Genomic DNA, 21,125 nt, shown 5'->3' with positions numbered 1-21,125 from the left:
GAAACATAGAGTATAAGAGAGATAGCAACATCAGACAATAAGATAATCAGTTTTTTTTTCCCCTAAATGAAAGGAAATAGTCCTTGGTCTTTGTTCAAACTCCACACACAGTTCTCTCTCTGGATACAGATGGTATTCTGCATTGCAGACAGCCCCAAATTGTCCCTGATGGTTGCACGGATGAAATGAGCGAGTCCGGCAAGGTTGATCATCGCTCCCTGGGAGTCTTTAGTTCAAATTTTAGGTAAACAGTGGTTTGGGTTTAACCTTGCAGAGGTGGTGCCTTCTTTCTCTTGTTTAGCAAATTTCAGAAGAAAGTATTCAGATGCAGAAACCTCAAAAGAGAAACAGGAGTGGGGGGGGAAGAACAGACTAATGGGAAACAGTATGATGTTTGTATTTATATGTGTTTCTATTCTAGCCTGCCCTATAGGGAAGAAGGACACTTCCAAGAGCGCTTCACAAGTCTCCGGTCCAAAAGGAACCAAGTTCCTTCCGGGCAGGATGAATGCACTGGAAGGACAAGAAGGCAGGCCGTGAAGCTAGGCCGGCTCCACCAGCCACGTCGGCCCAGGAGGACGGCACGGGGTTTACCTGGAGCCCAGGCTGTAGGTGCGACCTAGACGGAGGAGGCGGCAGAGAGCGGGCGGGCGGAGGGAGGGGCGGGGGCTCCGGGCCCAGAGCCCCGCCCCCAGCCCCGCCCCCGGCATGATGCCGCGGCCCCTGGACTCGCCCTGTCGGTGTCACTCACGCTTCACCATGGTTGCGGCACAAAGCAACAAGCCTGGGAGGCCGCTTCCTCCCTGAGGAGCGGCTCCGGCGGCGCCCGGAGGAGGCGGGGGCGGGGGCGGGGCGGGGAGGAGGGAGTCGTTGCCTCCCAAACACTCGCACCAGGGGGCTTCGCTCGGCTCCGCGCGCGGCCCGGACGGCTCGGACGCTCCGAGCCCGCGGGAGGAGCCTCCTCCCTGCCCCCCGCGCCCGGCTAGCCGCCCGCAGCGCCCCCTCCCTGGCCCCAGACAGGCGGGGAACAAAGTTGCCGAGAGCCGGGGCCGAGGGGCGGCGCGCTCCCTGCTGCGGACCCGGGCCGGCGCGGCCCGCCTCCCTCCCCGCGCTCCCGGATGGGGGGGGGCGCGGCGGCGGCCCGGGGGGGCGCGGCGGCAGGCCGGGGGGGCGGCGGCGCCGAGTAGACCCAGCCTCGGAGCGGCGGCGGCGGACCCCGCCTCTCCCTTTCCTTCCTCCCGGGCCAGCCGCGGCGGCGGCGCCGCCGAGACTCCCGGGGGACGCCTGGGGGAGGGCGCGAGAGCCCCGCGTCCCGCCGGCCCGGCCCGGGCAGCGCCTCGGGGCAGCGCGGCGCCCCCAGGAGGGGCCAGCAGGCCCTGCCCGCGGCCCCTTCCCTCGCCTCCCCGCGGCCGCTCCCCACCCCCTAAAAATAACTCGGCCCCGGCGGGGCCAGGAGGAGCCGCCGCTGTCACCCGAGAGCCGCCGGAGGAGGCGTGCCCGCGCCCTCGGCCCCGGGAGCAGGGAGCCGGGCGCGCCAGGAAGCCTCGGCCGGGGAAGGGGAGAAGGGAGGCTTGCCGGCCCCAGCCCGGCCCCAGCCCGGCCCCGGGACTGCGGGGCCGCCGAGGCCAGAGCCTCCTCGGGGACTCGGCTCCCCTCCCCCAACGCGCTCCCGGGCCCGGCCCGGCCCGGCCAGGCCCGCGGGAGCCCCCTGCGCCCCGGGCCCGGGCCGCGCCGCGCCGCTGCTGGGCGGCGGGCTGACGGACCGAGAGACGGAAGAAACGCCCGAGCCCGAGCGGGGCCCGGGCCCAGCTCCGCCGCTGCCGGGAGGAACGGCCCCGGCCGGGCCCCGCGGGGGGGAGATGGCGTCCTACGTGGATAACAGCTTCCGCCAGGCGGTGATGAAGAACCCGGCCGAGAGGAGCCCCCAGGTACGGGCCCGGGCCCCGGCGCCCGCCTGCCCCGGCCGGCACCCCCCAGCCCCCAGCCCAGCTCTCCGACTGCCCCGGCTCCCCCGCGTGACCCTCTCCTTACTGCCCCTCCGGCTTCCCTGGCCCTTCCCTCACTCCTCCATGTCCTCTCCTCTTCCCCTCCCTTCCCCCGGCGTTGGAATATCCCTTCAACTCCTGGCTGAAGAATTTGAATTCCCTTCTTGTCAGCCCTTTATCTTCAGCCTTCCGTCCCTCTCAGCAGCCCCCCGGCTTACTATGGGCCATCGGGCACCAGCTCCCCTTAGGCTGAGTGATCTTACTCCTGGGAAACTTCTTTCCTCTGCCTGGTGCCCTTTTAAACTTCGGTCTTCGTGTCTCCTTTTTCTAATAATATGTAGAGGGAAACTCAGAGGAGCGTGCAAAAGTGGTAGGTGCATCGCTGGCTTGGTTAGTTTTGTACAAGGCGATCAAAATACTGAATTTGGGGTGTATGTGTGTGTGTAACGTTTTAAGAGGTGTGTGTATTTGTGTATGTGTGTTTATTTTGTCTAAAAGTGCCCTTTATAGAAGGGATGCTGAGTTTCCCCCACCCCCACCCAGTGTGAACATATTGATTTAATATCAGAGATGGTGAAATATTTGCAGTTTAGGTTACAGAAGCTGACCGCAAATCAGGGATAGTTACATGCAGAGGTAGTAATGGTATTTGAACAATTTGCATAAAAAGGAACTGATTCTTTTGCATTACCCAACCTTTTTTCAAGTTTAGATAGTTCATTTAGTGTTTTTTTTTTTCGAGGTGGAAGAAGTGGCAGTTGACTGTTTTAAACTACATTGAAGATGGGGGAAATTTTATATCAATGTGGTTTGACTTTTTCCCTCCTTTAGATTTTTAAAATTTTTTTTTTTTGCATCTGACTGAAGGACAGCAAAGTCTTTCAGTTTTGAATTGGTGACTAGATGGGATGCTGCTTCCAACTGACTTAAGACAAATAAGCTCTTACTGATCCCTAACACAAGCTGCAGTTCTGAAACTAATGACTGAAAGAGTTACTTAACTTATTACAGTTTAATGCCATCTGCCCTGTCTTCACGATGTCCTCTTTCTCTGAGTTGGTTATGTCCTATTTTCAAAAGGCCTATTCTCCTTAAATCCTCTTTCCCTCCAACCTTTGGATACTATTTCTTTTTTTCCCCCTTTACCATGAAGAGAAGGGAGCAAGATAGAGCATTAACATTTTATACAGTTTTACAGTCTCATTTTGAAAGAACTCTAGAGGTCGGTATGAAAGTCTCATTTTAAACATTTTTCAGGGGAATTGATAATAGTGATATCTGGGAGTTCAATGCATTGATTGTATACATTGACCAACTCTCTGAAAGACTATATAAATATGTAAGTAAAATTATTTTAATCACTTTAGAAAGATCCTTCCAAAGAGATTCTTACAGTTGAAAAAGGGAGGTTTTTCCCTTTTTATGTGCCCCTGTCTCATTCAGTATTTACTTTATATTTGGCAGTCACTGCAAATACTTCTCCATGTGTAAATGGATGGCTCAGTAGGGGTATGATTTGAAAAGCAAATTTAAGTTAGATATTTCACTTTCTTTTAAGGATTCTGTTTGAAATATGAATTGAAATCACATGCTTAGAACCTTAGAACCTGGGAAGGGGAACCAAGAGAATGATGTAAGAGTGACCTTTAGTGCAGATTAGAAAAAAAGAACATTGCAGTTGGTTTGTTAGTAGAGTGGCAATTTCTCAGAAACCAGTCATTCAGGTGGTAGGCCATCAAACTAGGCTGGAAGAGACAAAACCTCTTCTGTGACAGCTTAAAGTGTATGCCAAATAAAATGAACTGTTAAACTTTCCTGTTTCTGTGCCAATTCTGTAGAATAGAATAAAATGGATGTAGCACAGAAATTAGCCTAAATGGCAAGAGGAGCCAATGGAAGAAACCAGGTTCTGTAGGCAGCTAAATTCAGAATTTTGGAGAAGTGATCTAGGGAATCAACAAATATTTAAAAGTCTTCAGAGAAATCATCTTGGTAAAGAAACTTGGAATCATAGATTTAGAGGTGGAAGATATCTTAGTTATAACTTAGATGCCATCAAGTTCAATTCCCTTATTTTATATATAGGGAAACTGAGAGGTTCAATGACTTGGTCAGGGTCACACAGCTAGCTAGTATATAGTTATACATTGACAACAGTTTCTAAATATCATTAGATAAGATTGGGTATCCAGAATAATTGAACCAGTCTGAAGGCCTTTGAAATAGCATGTATGTAAGGATTGATTAAATGTGCTGAAGATGTTAGCAGGTTTAACCTGGAAAAGAGAAGACAAGGGAGGAGGGAGGATGAGTTGTGTGACAGGATGACTTCCTTTTTTTTTTTTTTTTTTTTTTTTTTTTAGCTTTTGCCAGGCAATGGGGTTAAGTAGCTTGCCCAAGGCCACACAGCTAGGTAATTATTAAGTGTCTGAGGCTGGATTTGAACTCGGGTACTCCTGATGGGCCGGCGCTCCATCCACTGTGCCACCTAGCCACCCCCAGGATAACTTTCTTGAAGAAAGCTATCTTTAAGTTTATGAAGGATCCACCTTCTTTGACTCCTGGGAAGGTTTAGATAGCAATGGATAGAAACTGTAAATAGACAACTGGAGGTTTGATTTTAGGCACTGGTGAGGGTGGGATGAGGTGGGGGACTTCCTCTGGATTGAATTAACCAAAAATGAAACAAGTAGATAAAATATCTTGTTGCTAAGGCATTTAGAACTCAGCATGAATGTTATAGAAGGGTTTGTGGAGTTTCATTTTAAATGATTAGGGTGATCTCTGAGACTTCCAACTCTAATATGTTCTGGTTTTGTGAAAACTCATTATATTTAAAAAGAACATATTTTCACTTGATTATCAATATAAGATATACTGTTTACTATAGTGAATGTTCCATGCAACACTTTAAAAAGGGACTATTGTTTTTTACCTGTATTTTTAAGTATAGGGAGAAGAGAAAAGAAATACGTCCCCTCCCCCATTTAACCCTTCTTTAATTTATAAAAATAAGTTTAAAATTTGTCTTTCATATTTTGTTAATATCATAGCGGAAGAGTTTTCTTTATCGGTCTTAGATTAGTGGGGTTAAAAATCTGTAAATTTAACAAAAGCATGCCTACCAAATTAAACATTTTGATTTTGGACAATTAAATGGAAAGATTAATAAAATATTTTAAAAATTAATTTCTTAGAACTTCATAATGGATCTTTTCAACTGGTAACATTTTGGTTACAGCAGGGAAACTTTAAAGGAACAGGATAGAGTTGGGGAAAATTAGAATAAAAAAATTTAAATGCTGAGTAATATTTGTTTAGGAATTTATTTTTAACACCTTACCCCAGAGTCTTAGTTCCTTATTCAAACTCAATGAAGACATAGTTTTGTATTTAGGTCAAGCAATTGCCTGAAAATTTGTCATGGCACAAAATGTAACTTTCGTAATTAATTGACAGATCAAGTGGATAGATAGTGGGAGGAAGTTAGATTTAAACAGGATTTAAATAATTAGGAAAGAGAATTTATTTTTGAAGTTATCATTAAGCATTTCAAGATTTTCCTCTGAATTTTGTTTGTGTCTTAAATAGAGGAGGCAAGTTAAGAAAGAAATATAGCATTGTCACCTTTTTAAAATATTAAAAAAAATACCCCAGATCTAATGAAAACAATTTCAATCCATTATGTGCCCTAGGTACAAGGAATATGAAAACCTGGCCAGACTGCTATAGTCAATGGGATACTGTGTTCAAGGAGCCAAAAAGCCTCAGAAAATAATAATAAAAAGAGACATGTGCATGTTTATATTGTTCAGACTACAGTTGAGGGGGAGAAACCCCCCAAAACAACCCAACAGCTCTCATAAGTAATTGGTTTTTTAAAACTATTTGGGTGGATAGCTTTAAAGACTTAAATAGTAATTTCCATCACTAAACAAATTTAATGAAGTAACAGAAGTAAATAAATTGCAAACAGCTTCATCCCTCTAGGCTTCATATAATGAAATGATTTTTCTAAGCTATTTTAGTAACTTAGTGGTTTCTAACCCCTTGAAAGGCTCCTGTCTGCTGAGGCTTCTGTTTTGAACATTTCAGGTAGAACAGCAGCTAATTTCACTGGTACATATAATGAGCACCTCTTTTGAAAGTTTCATCTAATCTGTTTTGAGTTTCTCCTCTAAATATGACCCTTAGCATTGTATCTTATGTAAAGTAAAGATAAACTTAGATTGATGCAAAACAATTGGAACTTTTGGGGAACAGTTCACTTGAATACATTGATTCAGTTGCAAAAGCATGACTAGGCTGACCAGATATTCTCAGACTCACAGAACTTTGTTAGCTTTCTACACATAGTCATTAGAAAATGTTTCATGCCTTAAGGGGAAGATTGAGTCAGTATGTTTGACCTGGTTCCTCCTTTATAGAAGTACTTGTATAAAAAAGAAGTCTCAATTTGACTCTTTAACATATATTCCACTGTTAAACATTTAGGCAAAACAAAGGTTTAATTATGAGAAAGGAATATGAATATTACAGTGAAATTTTCCACTCAAAAAAGGTTCTTTGGTACCTTTGTTTGTGAACACAATCTCCTCATTTCATTTGGCATCTGATGCTTTGAGCTAGTAAAGCTCAGTTTTAAATAGTTATTTTTTTTTGATTCAGAGTTTATATTCCTAAACAACAATCAGACTTTTTGTTGTTGTTATTCATTCTAAGATTTTTAGCTTAAAAAGAAAAATGGTCACAGATTCTCATTTTTGGTACTTAGATAACCTGGATTCGTGATCCTACAAATGATAGTACTCTCACCTCTGATGAAATTCACAGCTCTTCATTGGCTCTCAATCCTTTGTGATTATCATTTTTATTATCATTCTCAAAAAAACCTTAGAGGATCCTCCCATTGTGGATTCAAATTGTACTATAATCTTTTCTCTGGTTCTCCAAATATTTTGTTATCCCTCACTCTTTTTTTGTTGGTTTTTTAGGTTTTTGCAAGGCAAATGGGGTTAAGTGGCTTGCCCAAGGCCACACAGCTAGGTAATTATTAAGTGTCTGAGACTGGATTTGAACCCAGGTTCTCCTGACTCCAGGGCCGGTGCTTTTATCCACTGCGACACCTAGCCGCGCCCCTATCCCTCACTCTTTATAGAATCATTGGATCATAGATTTAGAACTAGTTAAGATTTTAGATACCATCAAATCCTCTCCAAATTTTACATAATGTAGATGATTGAGGTCTAGAGAGGTTAAGTGTTCTCTCTAGGGTCACTCTAGTATCATACCTGGGATTTAAAACCAGTTCTTTCTGACTTCATTTCTCTCCACTATACCACACCGCCTCTGTATATAACTAGTCCTTGTCTTTTGAGGTTGTAGTAAAAAGAAATGATAAATTCTAATTTGTACAAACATCTATGATCAAATTACATCAGTGTAATGATAGATTTGCTGTAACTACATGCTATGCCTCTTCTACAGTCTTAGAATTGTTGAAACTTTGGTATTTTTAGAAAACGTTTGGTTTATTTAGTAATTAAAAACAATTATTTAGCTTGTTTTACATATGTTGGCTGTGGTTCAAGATCTTATTAGTAGATCAGTCATTTATTTAGAGCGGGACTGGGAAATGTCTGGCTAGCCTGCCTCATCATTTGGTCTGGCAATGCCAATTCAACCACATGTAGGACTTGAAATTCAGTAAATCTAGGAGCTTTTTAGGGGTGAATTAATTGTTTGACCAAATATGAAAGATTTATTCTTAAGTGGATAATTTTATATGACCTGGGAATGTTATAAACATCCAAATGACTCTTGGCAGAAAAAAAGAAGTTCCCCATCCCTGATTTAGAGTGTTAAGGTTTTTCTTGAAATGATAATTGGTAGTCATTTAAAATTAAAACTGACAAGATGTAGTTTTGGGATATTCCCTAGCAATAAAATTACTTTTTTTTTTTTTTTTTACATTTCTTCAAGGCAATGGGGTTAAGTGGCTTGCCCAAGGCCACATGCTAGTGTCTGAGGTCGGATTTGAATCCAGGTACACCTGACTCCAAGGCCTGTACTCTATTCACTGCGCCACCTAGCCACCCCAATAAATTTACTTTTTAAATTTTCTTTTTAAAAAAATTCGTGGATGCTTTTTCTAACACTGAAAATCAGGTGAAAAAAATCAGTTTGCTTTTCCCTCTAAAACAAAGTAAAGAGTATGTACAACACCTCTTTTCCCAAGAGTAGATTGACACCAATATCAGTTGCTTAATGTTTATTTCTAATACAACATATTGGAAACAAAGTGTTTGAAAGGGAGACTAGCTTATTTTATTTGGGTCTTGTTCAGTCAGTTATCTCCTTAAAGGAAATGAAATTGAAATCTAACTGAAATAATATCACTCAGGTAACTTGAGAGTAAAAAGATCTGGGAATTGTGTAAGACCTTAAGGGTTCAATCATCACAACTGTTTATGACTCATTCTTTCTTTATACCTAATTACATTGTATGCATTTCTGAATATTCCTTTAGACTTCTTAAAGTTTGAGGTGAGATGAATTTTAACAGTTTGACTGAGGTCCTGAGGGACATTCTTATAAACTGTGGAAAATCCTAAGAAATTATAAGATGTGACCATTGAAGGAAGTATTTGGGCTTGATGAAGTATTCATATTCTAATAATTTTTCTGGTAATATTAAGCAGGTATTCTACTTGTAGTAGAATTCTAGTTCTTTCCCAAAAGTATTTCCATGAAGTTATTTCTCTTGTATTTCTGATGGTTGGTAGAACTCTGGGAATGATTTTCTGGAGAAAGAAGCCCCCTAAACTATAGTAATTTTTTTTTTTTTAGGTTTTTGCAAGGCAAATGGGGTTAAGTGGCTTGCCCAGGGCCACACAGCTAAGTAATTATTAAGTGTCTGAGACCAGATTTGAACCCAGGTACTCCTGACTCCCGGGCCGGTGCTTTATCCACTATGCTACCTAGCCACCCCCTAAACTGTAGGACTAAAAAGCCTTGCTTTTTGTGGTCCTTTTATAACCAATTTTTTTTATAGACCATTTGGATTAAAATATGGTTAAAGCAGTTGCATTACTCATACATATGGATGCAGCTTCTGTTATCCGAGTCAAGAGATGGTTGTGACTGGCATCTGGATTCTTTGTGTGAAGCATGACCTTGGACATTCTATAGTAGGAAAAGGGACGTATCTTAGATCTTAAGGTGCAGGGGGCCTTCAAGGACATCTAGTCCAGGATAGAGGAAGCTAAGATCGAGACATTAAGTGTCATGTTCATTGTCACAACTGGACAAATTTGAATCCAGGACTTCTGACTCCACATTTGGCATTGGCATCTTTTGTCACACTCACTCTACCTCACTGTCCTTTTGTTATTTTGATAACCAACTTATGTAAGTAAGGAATATTGCCATACTTATTTTAGGTAAGCTATTAAATAGTATTATTATTATTATTTTGGTCTGCACTGTAATTTCATCATTTGAGTTCTATAGATGCAGATATGGAACTTTGGACTGAAAATTTTAAGTGACTTGCTCACATAAGTTTTATGAACTCAGAAAGGATTTGAACTCCAGTCCTAATGGTAGGTTAGTTTGGAGCTTACAACTATGTGTCCCACTGCCACTGAAACACCCCAGAATTGGATTGAAACTGATTAAAATGTAATTGGTAAGGGCTGCTAGGTGGTGCAGTGAATAAAGCACCGGCCCTGGAGTCAGGAGTACCTGGGTTCAAATGTGGTCTCAGACACTTAATAATTACCTAGCTGTGTGGCCTTGGGCAAGCCACTTAACCCCATTTGCCTTGGAAAAAAACCCCTAAAAAAATGTAATTGCTAAATATTTAACAGAGTAAATGAAGCTACATTAGAACATAGATAATGCTAATACGTTGTTTTCTAAGTCAGTTCGAGGTTGTAGGGACTCATGTATGTTTTCTATTTGAGTCTGACATCATTGGTACATCATGTGAGTGGGATAACCTAGAGTTGGAAGGGCAGTACATAACATTCTTGATTTCTAGAAATAAGATTGATCTAATTCTTATGGGATACAATTCTTTTTTTAAATTTATTTTTATTAAAGATATTATTTGAGTTTTACAATTTTCCCCCAAATCTTACTCCCCTCCGAAAGCAATCTGTTAGTCTTACTTTGTTTATTGGATACAATTCTTAAAATGTACAATGATTTATATTGTCTGAAAATCACATTTCTTTTCTTATTTCCCATTTGGACACAACAAAATCCAGAAGTTTAAAGTACCTGTACTTTCTCCCACCAAACCACACATGGATTTAATTATTTAATATTTTTAATATTATTTTATTATTTAATATTTTGATTGATATGTTGCTATCATTTCCAAGTATATCCCTTCCCTTCCTCTACTGGGAGAGCCCTGCCTTATAGCAAAGGGTGGGGGGAAAGAGAAAAGGGGTAGAAACAGTTAAACAAAATTAACCAACTCCTGGACTGAGCCTGACAGGATGTGCAGTCGTCTATATCCATTGTTTCTGACCAAAGAAGGGAGGGAGGTGCCCATTTATTTTCAAAGAGGCAAAAGTAACACTGGGGAGTTTTGATCTGGAATAATAATAATAATAGTAACTTTTGAGATTACCCCTCCCCTTCCTCTATTTTGTTATACAGGTTAAGTACCATTGAGAGACTGGTGAGAAAAGAAATTAGTTATATTTAAGCCTTTTTTCCTCCTCATTTTGGTGGTGGTGATGAAGGGTGGGGGTCCATATTATACATCTAGAAGCCTTAGGAGATTAGTAGGCAAAAGGGCACTGATAAATCAGCCACTAGAGGAAGAGAAATCAGCTGATTGCCACTTAATGGCAACTGTTACAATTGTTATTTTTCCTGGAAAGATCTGAATCTAATGAATTAAAGTGTTATATCCTAAGAAAGTTCTACTTTAGGAGGGGTGTATATATTGAGTTGCTTACTTATTTTTGTTTCTCTTTTTTTAGCATTTTGAAAGAAGATAGCATAGTACAGTGTGAAGTCAGAGCTCTGTCTCTGAGGCTTATTGCCCATGGTTCTCTGGACGAGTGACTTCACCTTCCTGCATTTTGGTTTCTTCATTTATGAAATGAAGAGGGTTCTGGTGATGATCTCCGAGGTCCTTTTCAGCTTTAGTTCCGTCTCTGCCTTTTTCCTTATTCTTAAATCCCCTTTCCCTCTCCCCTCCTGTCACTCTAAATGTTTGGACTTGGGGGGAAAAAAACAACTTCTCAAATGACTTTAGTTAAAAAGTTTGAGACCAGATAGAAATTCCAGATCTTTCTTGGAAAAATAATTCTTGGTGTTGGGGCAAAACAATTATTTGATGTTGATGTATACCCTTTGTTCATGAAGCAGATCATGACATAAGGGAGGTGATGCTATGAAAAGCAAGTGAATTGGAGTGAAGGGATACTGTGCTAAAGTCACTTTCTTTTCTGAGTCATCTGGGTCCAGTGGCCAGGTATGAATCAGAACGACTGGAGATGACTCTAGATGAGAAGCAATCAGGATTAAGTGACTTGCCCACGGTCACACAGCTAATAAGTGTCCAGTGTCTTGAGGCCATTCAGGTCCCAGTGCTGGTACTGTATCCATTGTATCACCTGGTATACAATGTATGGTAGATAGAATGCTGGGTTGGTGTCAGGAAGATCTGAGTTCAAATAAGACTTCGGACTCTTACTAGTGATTGTGATCCTAGGCAAACCACTAATCTCCGTCTAAGTTTCCTCAACTGTAAAAGGGGAATGGGTAGTAGCCCCTTTCTTCAAGTGTTACTGAGAAGATAAAATGAAAAAATATTTGTTTCCTGCTTACCTTAGTGTCTGACCCATGGCAGGCACTTAGTAAATGTTCCTTTCTTCCAATTTTATAATAGGCTATCTCTTAAGAGAATTTAGTTAAGGATCTTAAGACCATGCCATTTGGAATGTATCTTGCCTCTGCCTTTGATGACCAAGGATTTGGAATTCAGCATTTCTAACTAAAAGGATTTTCATTCTACATATTGTAGACTGAGTCCTGCACAGTTTCTGCAGATTAGTCGAGATTCAAGCCCATACTATCTAACTTCACAGCCATTGCTCTTTTTACTATATATTGTTGGACCCTGATAGAAAAAGCAGTGAAGAAGAGAATTTTTATGAGGTAATTGGATAACAGGGGGAAAAAAATTGCATCCCCACTGATCATAGGATCTTGGCTGAGAAAGTGCCATTGATATCCATCAGGTAGTTCAGGGCATTTGGATTTTTCTCATTCCCAGTTTGATTGGACAAAAACTAGAAAAGTTAACTCCATCATTTTTTTAATCCTGGGAAGACCTCTAATTGAAACCTTCATTAGTAATGGAATCAGCGAATGGTGAAGTGGTTAGATGGACCTGACTTCAAAGACATCATCATGATCCCTAATTGAATGACCATGGGCAATTCACTTAAACCCTTTGACTCAGTTTCCTATCTATAAAATAGGATAATAATAGTATCACTTAACTCCAAAGATTGTTGTGAGGATCAAATGACATAATAATTGTAAAACATTAAGTATAGTACCAGAAAAATAGTAGGTGCTTTGTAAATGTTAGTTATGTTTTTATTTTTAGTTTTAACTGTACACTTAAAGCCTGGAAAGTAGAAGACTTACTTATATTCATTAGGAAAATTGATATTCTGTTTGACTTAAAGGAATATTTATGTTCTCCCCTCACAAAAAAAAAATAGCATTCACTTTGCCCTTTGTCAACTTGTTTGTTAAAAAAAGTTGTTTTATCATTGTCAGTTATACCAATAATTAGCAGGTCATCATTTATCAAAAGAGAATGCCTCTGTCCCCTAATAAAGATAGGAAGGCATTTGTGTCAGATTCCTTATGTGATGTGTTCTGAAATTCTGTGTATCCAAAGTTTTGATTTGTAGTTCTTAGAACTTGAAATCTGTGCTCATGTCAATTATTAATGAACTGCCATTACTCACTTGACTGATACCATAGAGGCCCTGGTCCTAGGTTTCATGATTAGTGAGCTTCCTGAATTAAAATAACTCTGGAATTTGTGATTAAAACCATGCTATTAAGAGATGTGGTAACAATTCTTTCTTAATATTAAGTCCATGAAATCTTGTTAACTCACACTTTAAAAATTCTGAGCATCTTTGTGAAAAGTTAGAAATTTTCTTTCTGTTGTAATGGGATGAAAATTTAACACTGGTTCTAAGTATGTGCTGTGAAATATAACAATGGGGGCAGATAGGTGGCGTAGTGGATAGGGCATTGGCCCTGGAGTCAGGAGGACATAAAAAAAAAGAAAGAAAGAAATATAACAATGAAGTTTTTATTTTAGGAATATTTTGTAAAAGAGATTATTAAATGAAGAATTAATTGAATATTAGTAAAAGCTTTTGTTTATTAACATCTTTGGATGCTTGATGCATTTGGAATGATTATAGAAAAAAGATGAAAAACAAATTAGAAATAAAAACACACTGTTACTCTTAAGATATATTTTATTTTATTTTAGATACCTCAAAGAGTCATGGGAGTTTGAGAGCACCTTATCAATCAGAAAGTATTTATTATGTCTCTATGTCTTGCTTTTGCACTCATTGCCTTGTATGTTTTGTTCATCTGGTAGATGGAGTGACTGAGCTTGACTGAGCTAATTTCTTTTCTTTCTTTATTTTTTTGTGAAGAACATTCAGAATGTAACTGCATGCTTTTTTGAGCATAGGATGCAAAAAGCTGTACTTCTCAAAAGCCCCATACTTTTCTGGGAATTCTTTTTTTGGGGGGGAATTCTTAAAAGAACATAACTTTCCTTTTCAATCCTCTAATCTTTGAATTTGAGCTTTATAGAGAGGTCTTGAAGGAAACAGTTTAGAAGATGAAGTCTACTAGGAATATTAATAAAACTTAATTTCTCATCCAACTTAAAAAAAAAGTCTGTAGGAGTTAAGTTCTTTTTTCTGTTGTTGCTATCATTCTGTTGTCATGCTGTCTTAACAAAATTAACTCCTTTTCGCGCGCGTGTGTGTGTGTGTGTGTGTGTGTGTGTGTGTGTGTATTTCATCTATGGAAGTTTTTTAGACATCTCAAAGGAAGTGGTTTCGGGTTTTCAAATTAAAATTGTTTTATTGCCTCTGACTTTGGTTAAGTGTTAAAACATTCAGGAAGGGCAAATAGAAAGGGCAGAAGAGAAAATAGTCTTTTTGGATGTAAGGTAGCTATGATAACAGTAACATTACAGACTTCTAAGAAATTTAGGAAATTGTGGTACAGTTGGAATAATTTATGGATTTAATCTGAGCTCAAATCTCAGACTTGTCATTTATTACCATTGAGACTTGGTATAATCCTTGGGATTCACATTTACTGACCTCTTGTTATACCTATCATCCGATATTCCTGAGAGCTAAGGTGAAATTAAAGTTAAATATGTTTTTCATCTCTTGTATATGTTCATTAATTTTTGTTATGTAATTTTTCTGGGGAACAAGAGGCAAGAAGGGAAATAGTGAAAAGAGAAAGTGGTTCTGTTATTGGAAGCATTTTTTTTGTATGACCTATGCTGTCTCCAACATTCTACCTTGAAACATAAAAATACAAATATTTCTAAAGGCTTAGTTTCATAAAATTCAAGACATAAACACTCCTCCCCCTTCAACCCCCCCCCCCCATATGTGCTTTTGATTTCAGTTCATGTCTTCTGTCTCCCTCCTGTAGTGGAAGCTGATGAACAAAGAAGAGATGTGATGGTGATGATGGAGATAGTGATAATTAACATTTATATAGTACTCTCAATTTTGCAAAGTGTTTTACAAATTATACTGGAAAGTACTTGTTATACAGATATTATAGGTAAGACAGAAGTTAAATGATTTGTCCAGAGTCATACAGCTAGTAAATGTCTGAGTCTGGATTTTGAATTAATATCTTTTGACATTACCCCGTTCACACTAGGTCATCTAGTTGAATCATTTGTATACTCCAAAATGTGGATGAAAGATAGATGTAGTCCTGAACATAACAGTGGAATCCTGATCATAACAAGTGTTGTATTTTTTTTTCTTCCCTCCAGTAAAGCTTTCATAGTTTTCTTAAGTCCTTTTGAGAAAGTGCATTTTTGGCAGGCTGGTATTGATTTTTTCCTCCATATGATGATATAAAGACTCTTGAAGGACAGACAGGTTAATTTTTATTCTCTTTAGTTATGTCATACCTCTCCTTAAAAACTGTCCATGGTCATTCCTTATTGATTATTAACTAAGGCTCAGACTCTTTAGTTCTGCATTCAAGGTCCTCTATCATCTTCTTCTAGAGCACTTTGTGCTGAAGCCTTGCTAGGCTATGCTGAAAACCTTAGGAGTACCATAGGGTTACAGATTTAAAGCTAGAAGGGAGTTTGAGAGGTTATCTGGACATCATTTTACAGATGAGGAAACTGAGGCACAGAAAAGTGAAATAGCTTGATCAAAGTCTCTTCTGTCTCTCTGCCTTTGCTCAGATTGTTCCCTATTTAGACTTTATTCACTTTCCCTTCCCTTTTTATTTTGCCTGTAGAAAGACCCTAGTTTATCAAAGTTCATTTTCAATCTCCTAGCCTTCATCCATTCCATCCCTCTGCATCTCTATGTTGTTTCCCCTTACATATATCCATTTAGCATGTTGCTTCTTCTAAAATTTATTGTGTATCTTTTTAATTAGTCATTTGTATATGGCTCATATTCATTTTCATCAGACCATAGACCTGTGACTTAATCTTTATCTCTACACTGATTCTTCATTCTGTACCCTTCGTGTGTATTAGATATTTAAAATATAAAGTTATATGAACCCATTGTTTTTGAGTTATCTATGAGCATGGTGAATATAGCAATTAGTGCTCACAATAATTAAAACACTTCTCCCCAGTATTCAGGATAATATATAACTTTATATTATATTTTCTATAAATTGCTTTTCATATATTAAAAAAAAGTATCTAGAAAAAAGATGCTAAGACTTGAAGCAATGTACTCTTTTCTTTTTACTTTACAAATTGATTAACATAATTTTTTGCAAGCTTAGATTAGAACTTAGTTCAGAGAGTACATTATATTAAAGCCTTCCCATTCTGGTTCCCTTTGATGTTGCCAGTATTTTTGATTTTGGAGTATTTTCCAGTCAAAACCAAACTATTAATTATTTTTTTCTGTAGGAGATTCTACCCCACACTTCTCACTACCTTTGCACAAATGATTTCCCATGTCTAGGCTGTATCTGCACCTTTCCCACCTTTCTCTAGAATAGTACCAGCTTTGGCACCACTTGTTTAGGGGAATTGACCTTATCCCCTCTCCTTCCTTACAGTTCTGTTTTTAGCACTCTCCCTTGAAATTGCTTTATATTATTCTACTTGTATTTTGTATTTTTCTTTCTTATCCCTCAATAGAATGTAAGTTCCTTGAGAGCAGAGGATATTTTATTTTTTTCCTGTATTCCCAGGGCTAAACACTTTGTCTTCTTGCACATAGTTATTCAAAAAATGTTTGCTGAATTGAATTTACTTATACTGGGTCACTTATAATTTCAGCATATTTGAATAGAACAGTTTATTAAATTCCTGCCTAAATACCTTACTTTTTATTTACAATGTAGCAAAATTTATGGAGTAGAGCTATAAACTCTACATCTAATTATTTTTGGGAAAATTTTATATATAAGGTGTCTTAAAATCTCAATGTAGGTGTGAGCTTATTAAGTGACTAAAACTTTTAGGGCTGTGTGCATTTTTCTTTTTACAAGGAAGTGGGGTTAAGTGACTTGCCCAAGGTCACATAGCAAGGTAATTATTAAATGTCTGAGGCAGGATTTGAACTCAGGTCCTCCTGACTTCAGGGCCGGTGGTTTATCCACTGCACCACCTAGCTCTCCCATTATGTATGTTTTTTTCAGTATTGATAGGGAAATACATCCAAATATTGAATCTTAAAGTGTAAAGTATCTAGCAATTTTTCATGCCATGGGCAAGGGTGAAGATTTAATGTGCATTAGTTTCATTATGTGGATTTCTTTTTTACATTTTCTTTTCATCTTTCTAAACTGATCTTTATTTTAGTGGACTTGTAAGGACTTTGGGTTATAAGTTATTAGTGACCAGATCCCTTGAAAAACTTCTCCTTCTTTTATTCCAATCATGAATATGACTTGTTTCTTTCATTGAATTACATGTGTTTCCCTATGTCAGTCCTTTGGAGATCAGAGTAAGAAAAGCTCATTTGACTTAAGTTCTAGAATCTGGAGCAAGTTAGAACTGGAAAGAAGCACAACAATCATCCATTTGAATGTTTTTCTTTTCCAGATGAGAGCACTGAGGTTTAGAGAGGTCATGACTTGGGCATGGTAACAAATCTTCCCCTACTCTGACATAATTCAGAATAATTTCATTTAATAGGCTATTCACTTTGAAAATACTCCAATCTCATTTTAGTAGTATAATTTGGGTAAAATGTCATAATGTTAGTTTAAATACATATTGATATTTCATTTATGTTTCTGATTTATTTAATATAGTTTTTTTTGTGGGAAGTTAAGTTGCTTTAATAATTTTGCGATCCTTCTTTAGTTCAATTTCCACTCTTAGCAGTCTACTTCACTGAACCCAGATTTTGTCCAATTGTTTCTTAGTACAGATTGCTTTGCATTGGCTTGAGGTGATATTATTTCTGCAGGTGTGGTTTGTTAATGATGGTGGGTTTGGGGTTTCGTTTGTTAATAATGGTGGATTTGGGCATCCTGTTTCACTTTTGCAAAGTGACTCCCTACAAACCTTTGGGATAATTACATTATCAGAGACCCATTGTATGACATTAAATAGAATTATTTCTGGGTGGGAACTTCAAACACTAATCATTCTGTTGATCTTCTTTCTCCTCAGTAAACAATTCAGGATTTACTTTTACTATGTCTTTTATGTATAATATAATTTAATGACTGTTATTTTTAAGTATTCTAAAGGATTTTACCTTCCTTTCATTGTATCCTCTTCCACTGTGTGTTATTCCTCTATTCCATTGTATTTGATTTGGGTCTCTGAGGTTTCTGTTTCTAAACCAAACGAACCAGATGTGCTGTTTGCTCCTTTAAAAAGATTTTTTTCCTGACCTAAATATTGTTAAATATACTGTTCTGTTGACTGTCATATATGTAAAATTCAAATGAATATTTAGTTGCAAGATTATATTTTAAAGAAAAATGATCAATTGTCATATATAACAACTAGGTTTTACTCTGAAATGATCCTCATTTTTCACTTCGATTGTGTACCTAGCCAGTCATATTTAGTTTTGAGCGTTTCCTGAGAGCTTTAAAGTGAAATAATCAATGAAGTATTGTCAGTCATATATGTGTGTGTGTGTGTGTGTGTGTATACACACACACACACACACACACACACACACACACACATATATATGTAGAGAGAGAGAATATACAGTATGGAATGAGAAACTGCTAGCTTGGCTTACATAGTAGGTTAAAGTATTTATAGTTTCTTATAAAAATACCATTATATTTTTAGCAATTCCGTTTGTTTCAGAGTAGGGCATGAGTAGATACTAGAATTTCTGGATTGAATTACAAGTTGTGCATTTTATTTGAAATGAATAATAGTTAAGTGTACATAGTTATGATACTGTAGTTTTTTTTTTTTTTTTTTTTTTTAGGTTTTTGCAAGGCAAACGGGGTTAAGTGGCTTGCTAGGAATTAAGTGTCTGAGACTGGATTTGAACCCAGGTACTCCTGACTCCAGGGCCGGTGCTTTATCCACTACGCCACCTAGCTGCCCTGATACTGTAGTTCTTTAAGCATTGTTGATTTTATTCCCTTTACCTGTTCTAAACTATATGACTTGACACCAATCCCTTGGTAAAAGTGCTGCTAAGATGCAGCAAATAATAACCTGGTGGCAAACCTTTGGAGGAGGAGCCTCTTGTAACTTAATTAGGCTGGTTTTGGACTACTGGCACATATCCCAGTATTGCTACGCCAAGCCTTTCCAGCATGATGGAACGTGTCTATGTGTATTTTTGCTGTCAGAGACTTCAAGGTCCCAGTGCCACCTACCTCCAGTCCTGATGAGGCACAAGGCTATGACTTTAAAGATCAATAAGTAGCTTTATTTCTATGTTCTAATTTTGTTAAGTATAAAAGCATTAGATTATTTATGTGTACATGTATATATATATATATATGTATATATGTATATAAGTATTTGATGTCTTTCAAATAAGTAGCCTATCTAATTAGTAGGTAAGACCCATTTATTTGGAAGTTGCAAAGAAAGAATTTATGAAAGTTTGTCAGATCTCCAAGGATGATCTAGAAGTAAGGCCAGTGGCCTGGAGGGAACATTTACCTAGTTATGGCATCTAAGAGTTGGTGTTGCTAGTATGGTATGAAAAGACTTTTCTCCATGAAGTTTGCCCTCCTCACTACTGCCTGTGAGAACCAGATTGGTAGTATGGCACTTTTTGGGGGATTAGGATGACCTGTTGCTATTCCTTGGGCTCTTGGCAGCCACTACTGTCCGAGAAGATATGATGGCAGTGATGAGATTTAGCCTGGCATATGTACCTCTTATATCCCTTCCTTGGGATATTTTGAAAATAAAGCACATAGAGAATATATTGCTGTTTTTTTCTTCTCCTGGTCATCTTGGAACCAATATTTTGCATATGTATGTGGGGTACATGTCAAAATATTTGGGATTTGCACTCCTATTCTGGTTCATTTTGCTTGTAAGTCATTTAATTTCCCTGAGCTTTAGTTTCTTTATTGGTAAAATAATAGTTTTGCACTCAATTGCCCTATATGACTGTACTACCAATGGGGTTTCTCTGACTTCTCCATCAAACACAGGAATCTCATCACTGAAAAATCTCATCCTTCTTCAGTGTTCAGTCAGCCTTAAGGTGGAACTATGAACTCTAACCTTCATTTAAGGAAAGACTCAACAGAATCATTTTTTTTCCATTTGACTGAACAAAATGGAACTGCTTTACCAAGTCTAGTTTCAGGTATTCCCTCCCTTCTCAAGTACCTTTTGTGCTTTGTCTTTTCCCAAGAGACTGTAAATTCTTTTGGTGCAGGCACTGCTTTTTTTCCTATTTGTAATCCCATCATTTAGCATCATGTCTATTACTTTGTAGGCTCCTCCCAAAAAAGGTTTTTGACTTTATACCTAATGGTATCTAAAGCTTCTTACAGCACTAAATCTAATTGATGATTCCATTCTGCTTTCCTTCAAGTACCTGGATGCAGATGCAGTGTTCTAACATGCCCTTCCTGAAAAGTAAGAGTTGTGAGCTTTTTTTGACTTTGAGCCTGGGAGGTGGAGATCAAGAGGCTGAATTTATTGTTGATTTTTTAAATTAATAATCAATATTGCCTTGTCAATTAAGGTAGAACAGGGGTTCATTTTTATGTAAATACTATCCTTCCCAGATTGATGAGAGGAGAGAAGAGAGATATATATATATACCTTGGTAAGAGAGAAATATGGAAAAGGGAGAGAGAACTGAAAGTGGTGGTGGGGCTACCAAAGAGGGTTTAGCTTAGCACTAATTGTCTTATCAGTCAGGCAAACAATAAACATTAAGTCCCTACTGTGTGCCAAACACTATAGATAATAGACATGTCTGTCTGTCTGTCTATCTATCTATCTTATCTATCCATCTATGTCTATATCTATATCTATACCTACATCTACATTTATCTATATCTATCTCTCTATCTCTCTATCTATCATCTATCTATCTATCATCATTTGGGTTTTATAACAATCCTTTGAAATAGGCTTTTTTTTTACTATCTCCATTTTATATTTGACCTCTGAGGCAATTAGAGTTAAGTGACTTCTGAGGCTGAATTTGAACTCGGGTCCTCCTGATTCCAGGGCCGGTGCTCTATCTACTGCCCCACCTAGCTGCCCCCAAGTTGCCCCCAAGAAGGGAGATTGCTGTTTCTTGGGCTCTTGGCAGCCACTACTGTCTGAGAAGATATGGTGGCAGTGACGACTTTTTAATAGCTATGTTATTGAATGAGAGGTGCAGCCAAGTGGAGCAGTGG

The 21,125-nt window shown here is 38.8% G+C and overlaps 1 protein-coding gene across 10 annotated transcripts in view; it reads left to right on the top strand.

Moving 5' to 3' along the window:
• Positions 1-1,773: 1,773 nt before the first annotated feature.
• RAPGEF2 (Rap guanine nucleotide exchange factor 2) overlaps positions 1,774-21,125 on the top strand; it is a 313,685-nt gene continuing 294,333 nt past the window's right edge. For 5 of the 10 annotated variants that reach the window (XM_074229032.1, XM_074229033.1, XM_074229038.1 and 2 more), the window contains exon 1: positions 1,774-1,928. In XM_074229032.1, the coding sequence (XP_074085133.1) occupies positions 1,860-1,928 (69 nt within the window). In that variant the 5' untranslated portion in view covers positions 1,774-1,859. The remainder of the gene's footprint in view (positions 1,929-21,125) is intronic. The other 5 variants (XM_074229036.1, XM_074229039.1, XM_074229037.1 and 2 more) reach the window with 2 other exon arrangements.

The sequence above is a fragment of the Macrotis lagotis genome, chromosome 3 (assembly GCF_037893015.1).
Source record: "Macrotis lagotis isolate mMagLag1 chromosome 3, bilby.v1.9.chrom.fasta, whole genome shotgun sequence".
NCBI lineage: Eukaryota > Metazoa > Chordata > Mammalia > Peramelemorphia > Peramelidae > Macrotis > Macrotis lagotis.
Note: the sequence above shows the minus strand (reverse complement) of the source record. Positions and strands in the feature narration are given on the sequence as shown.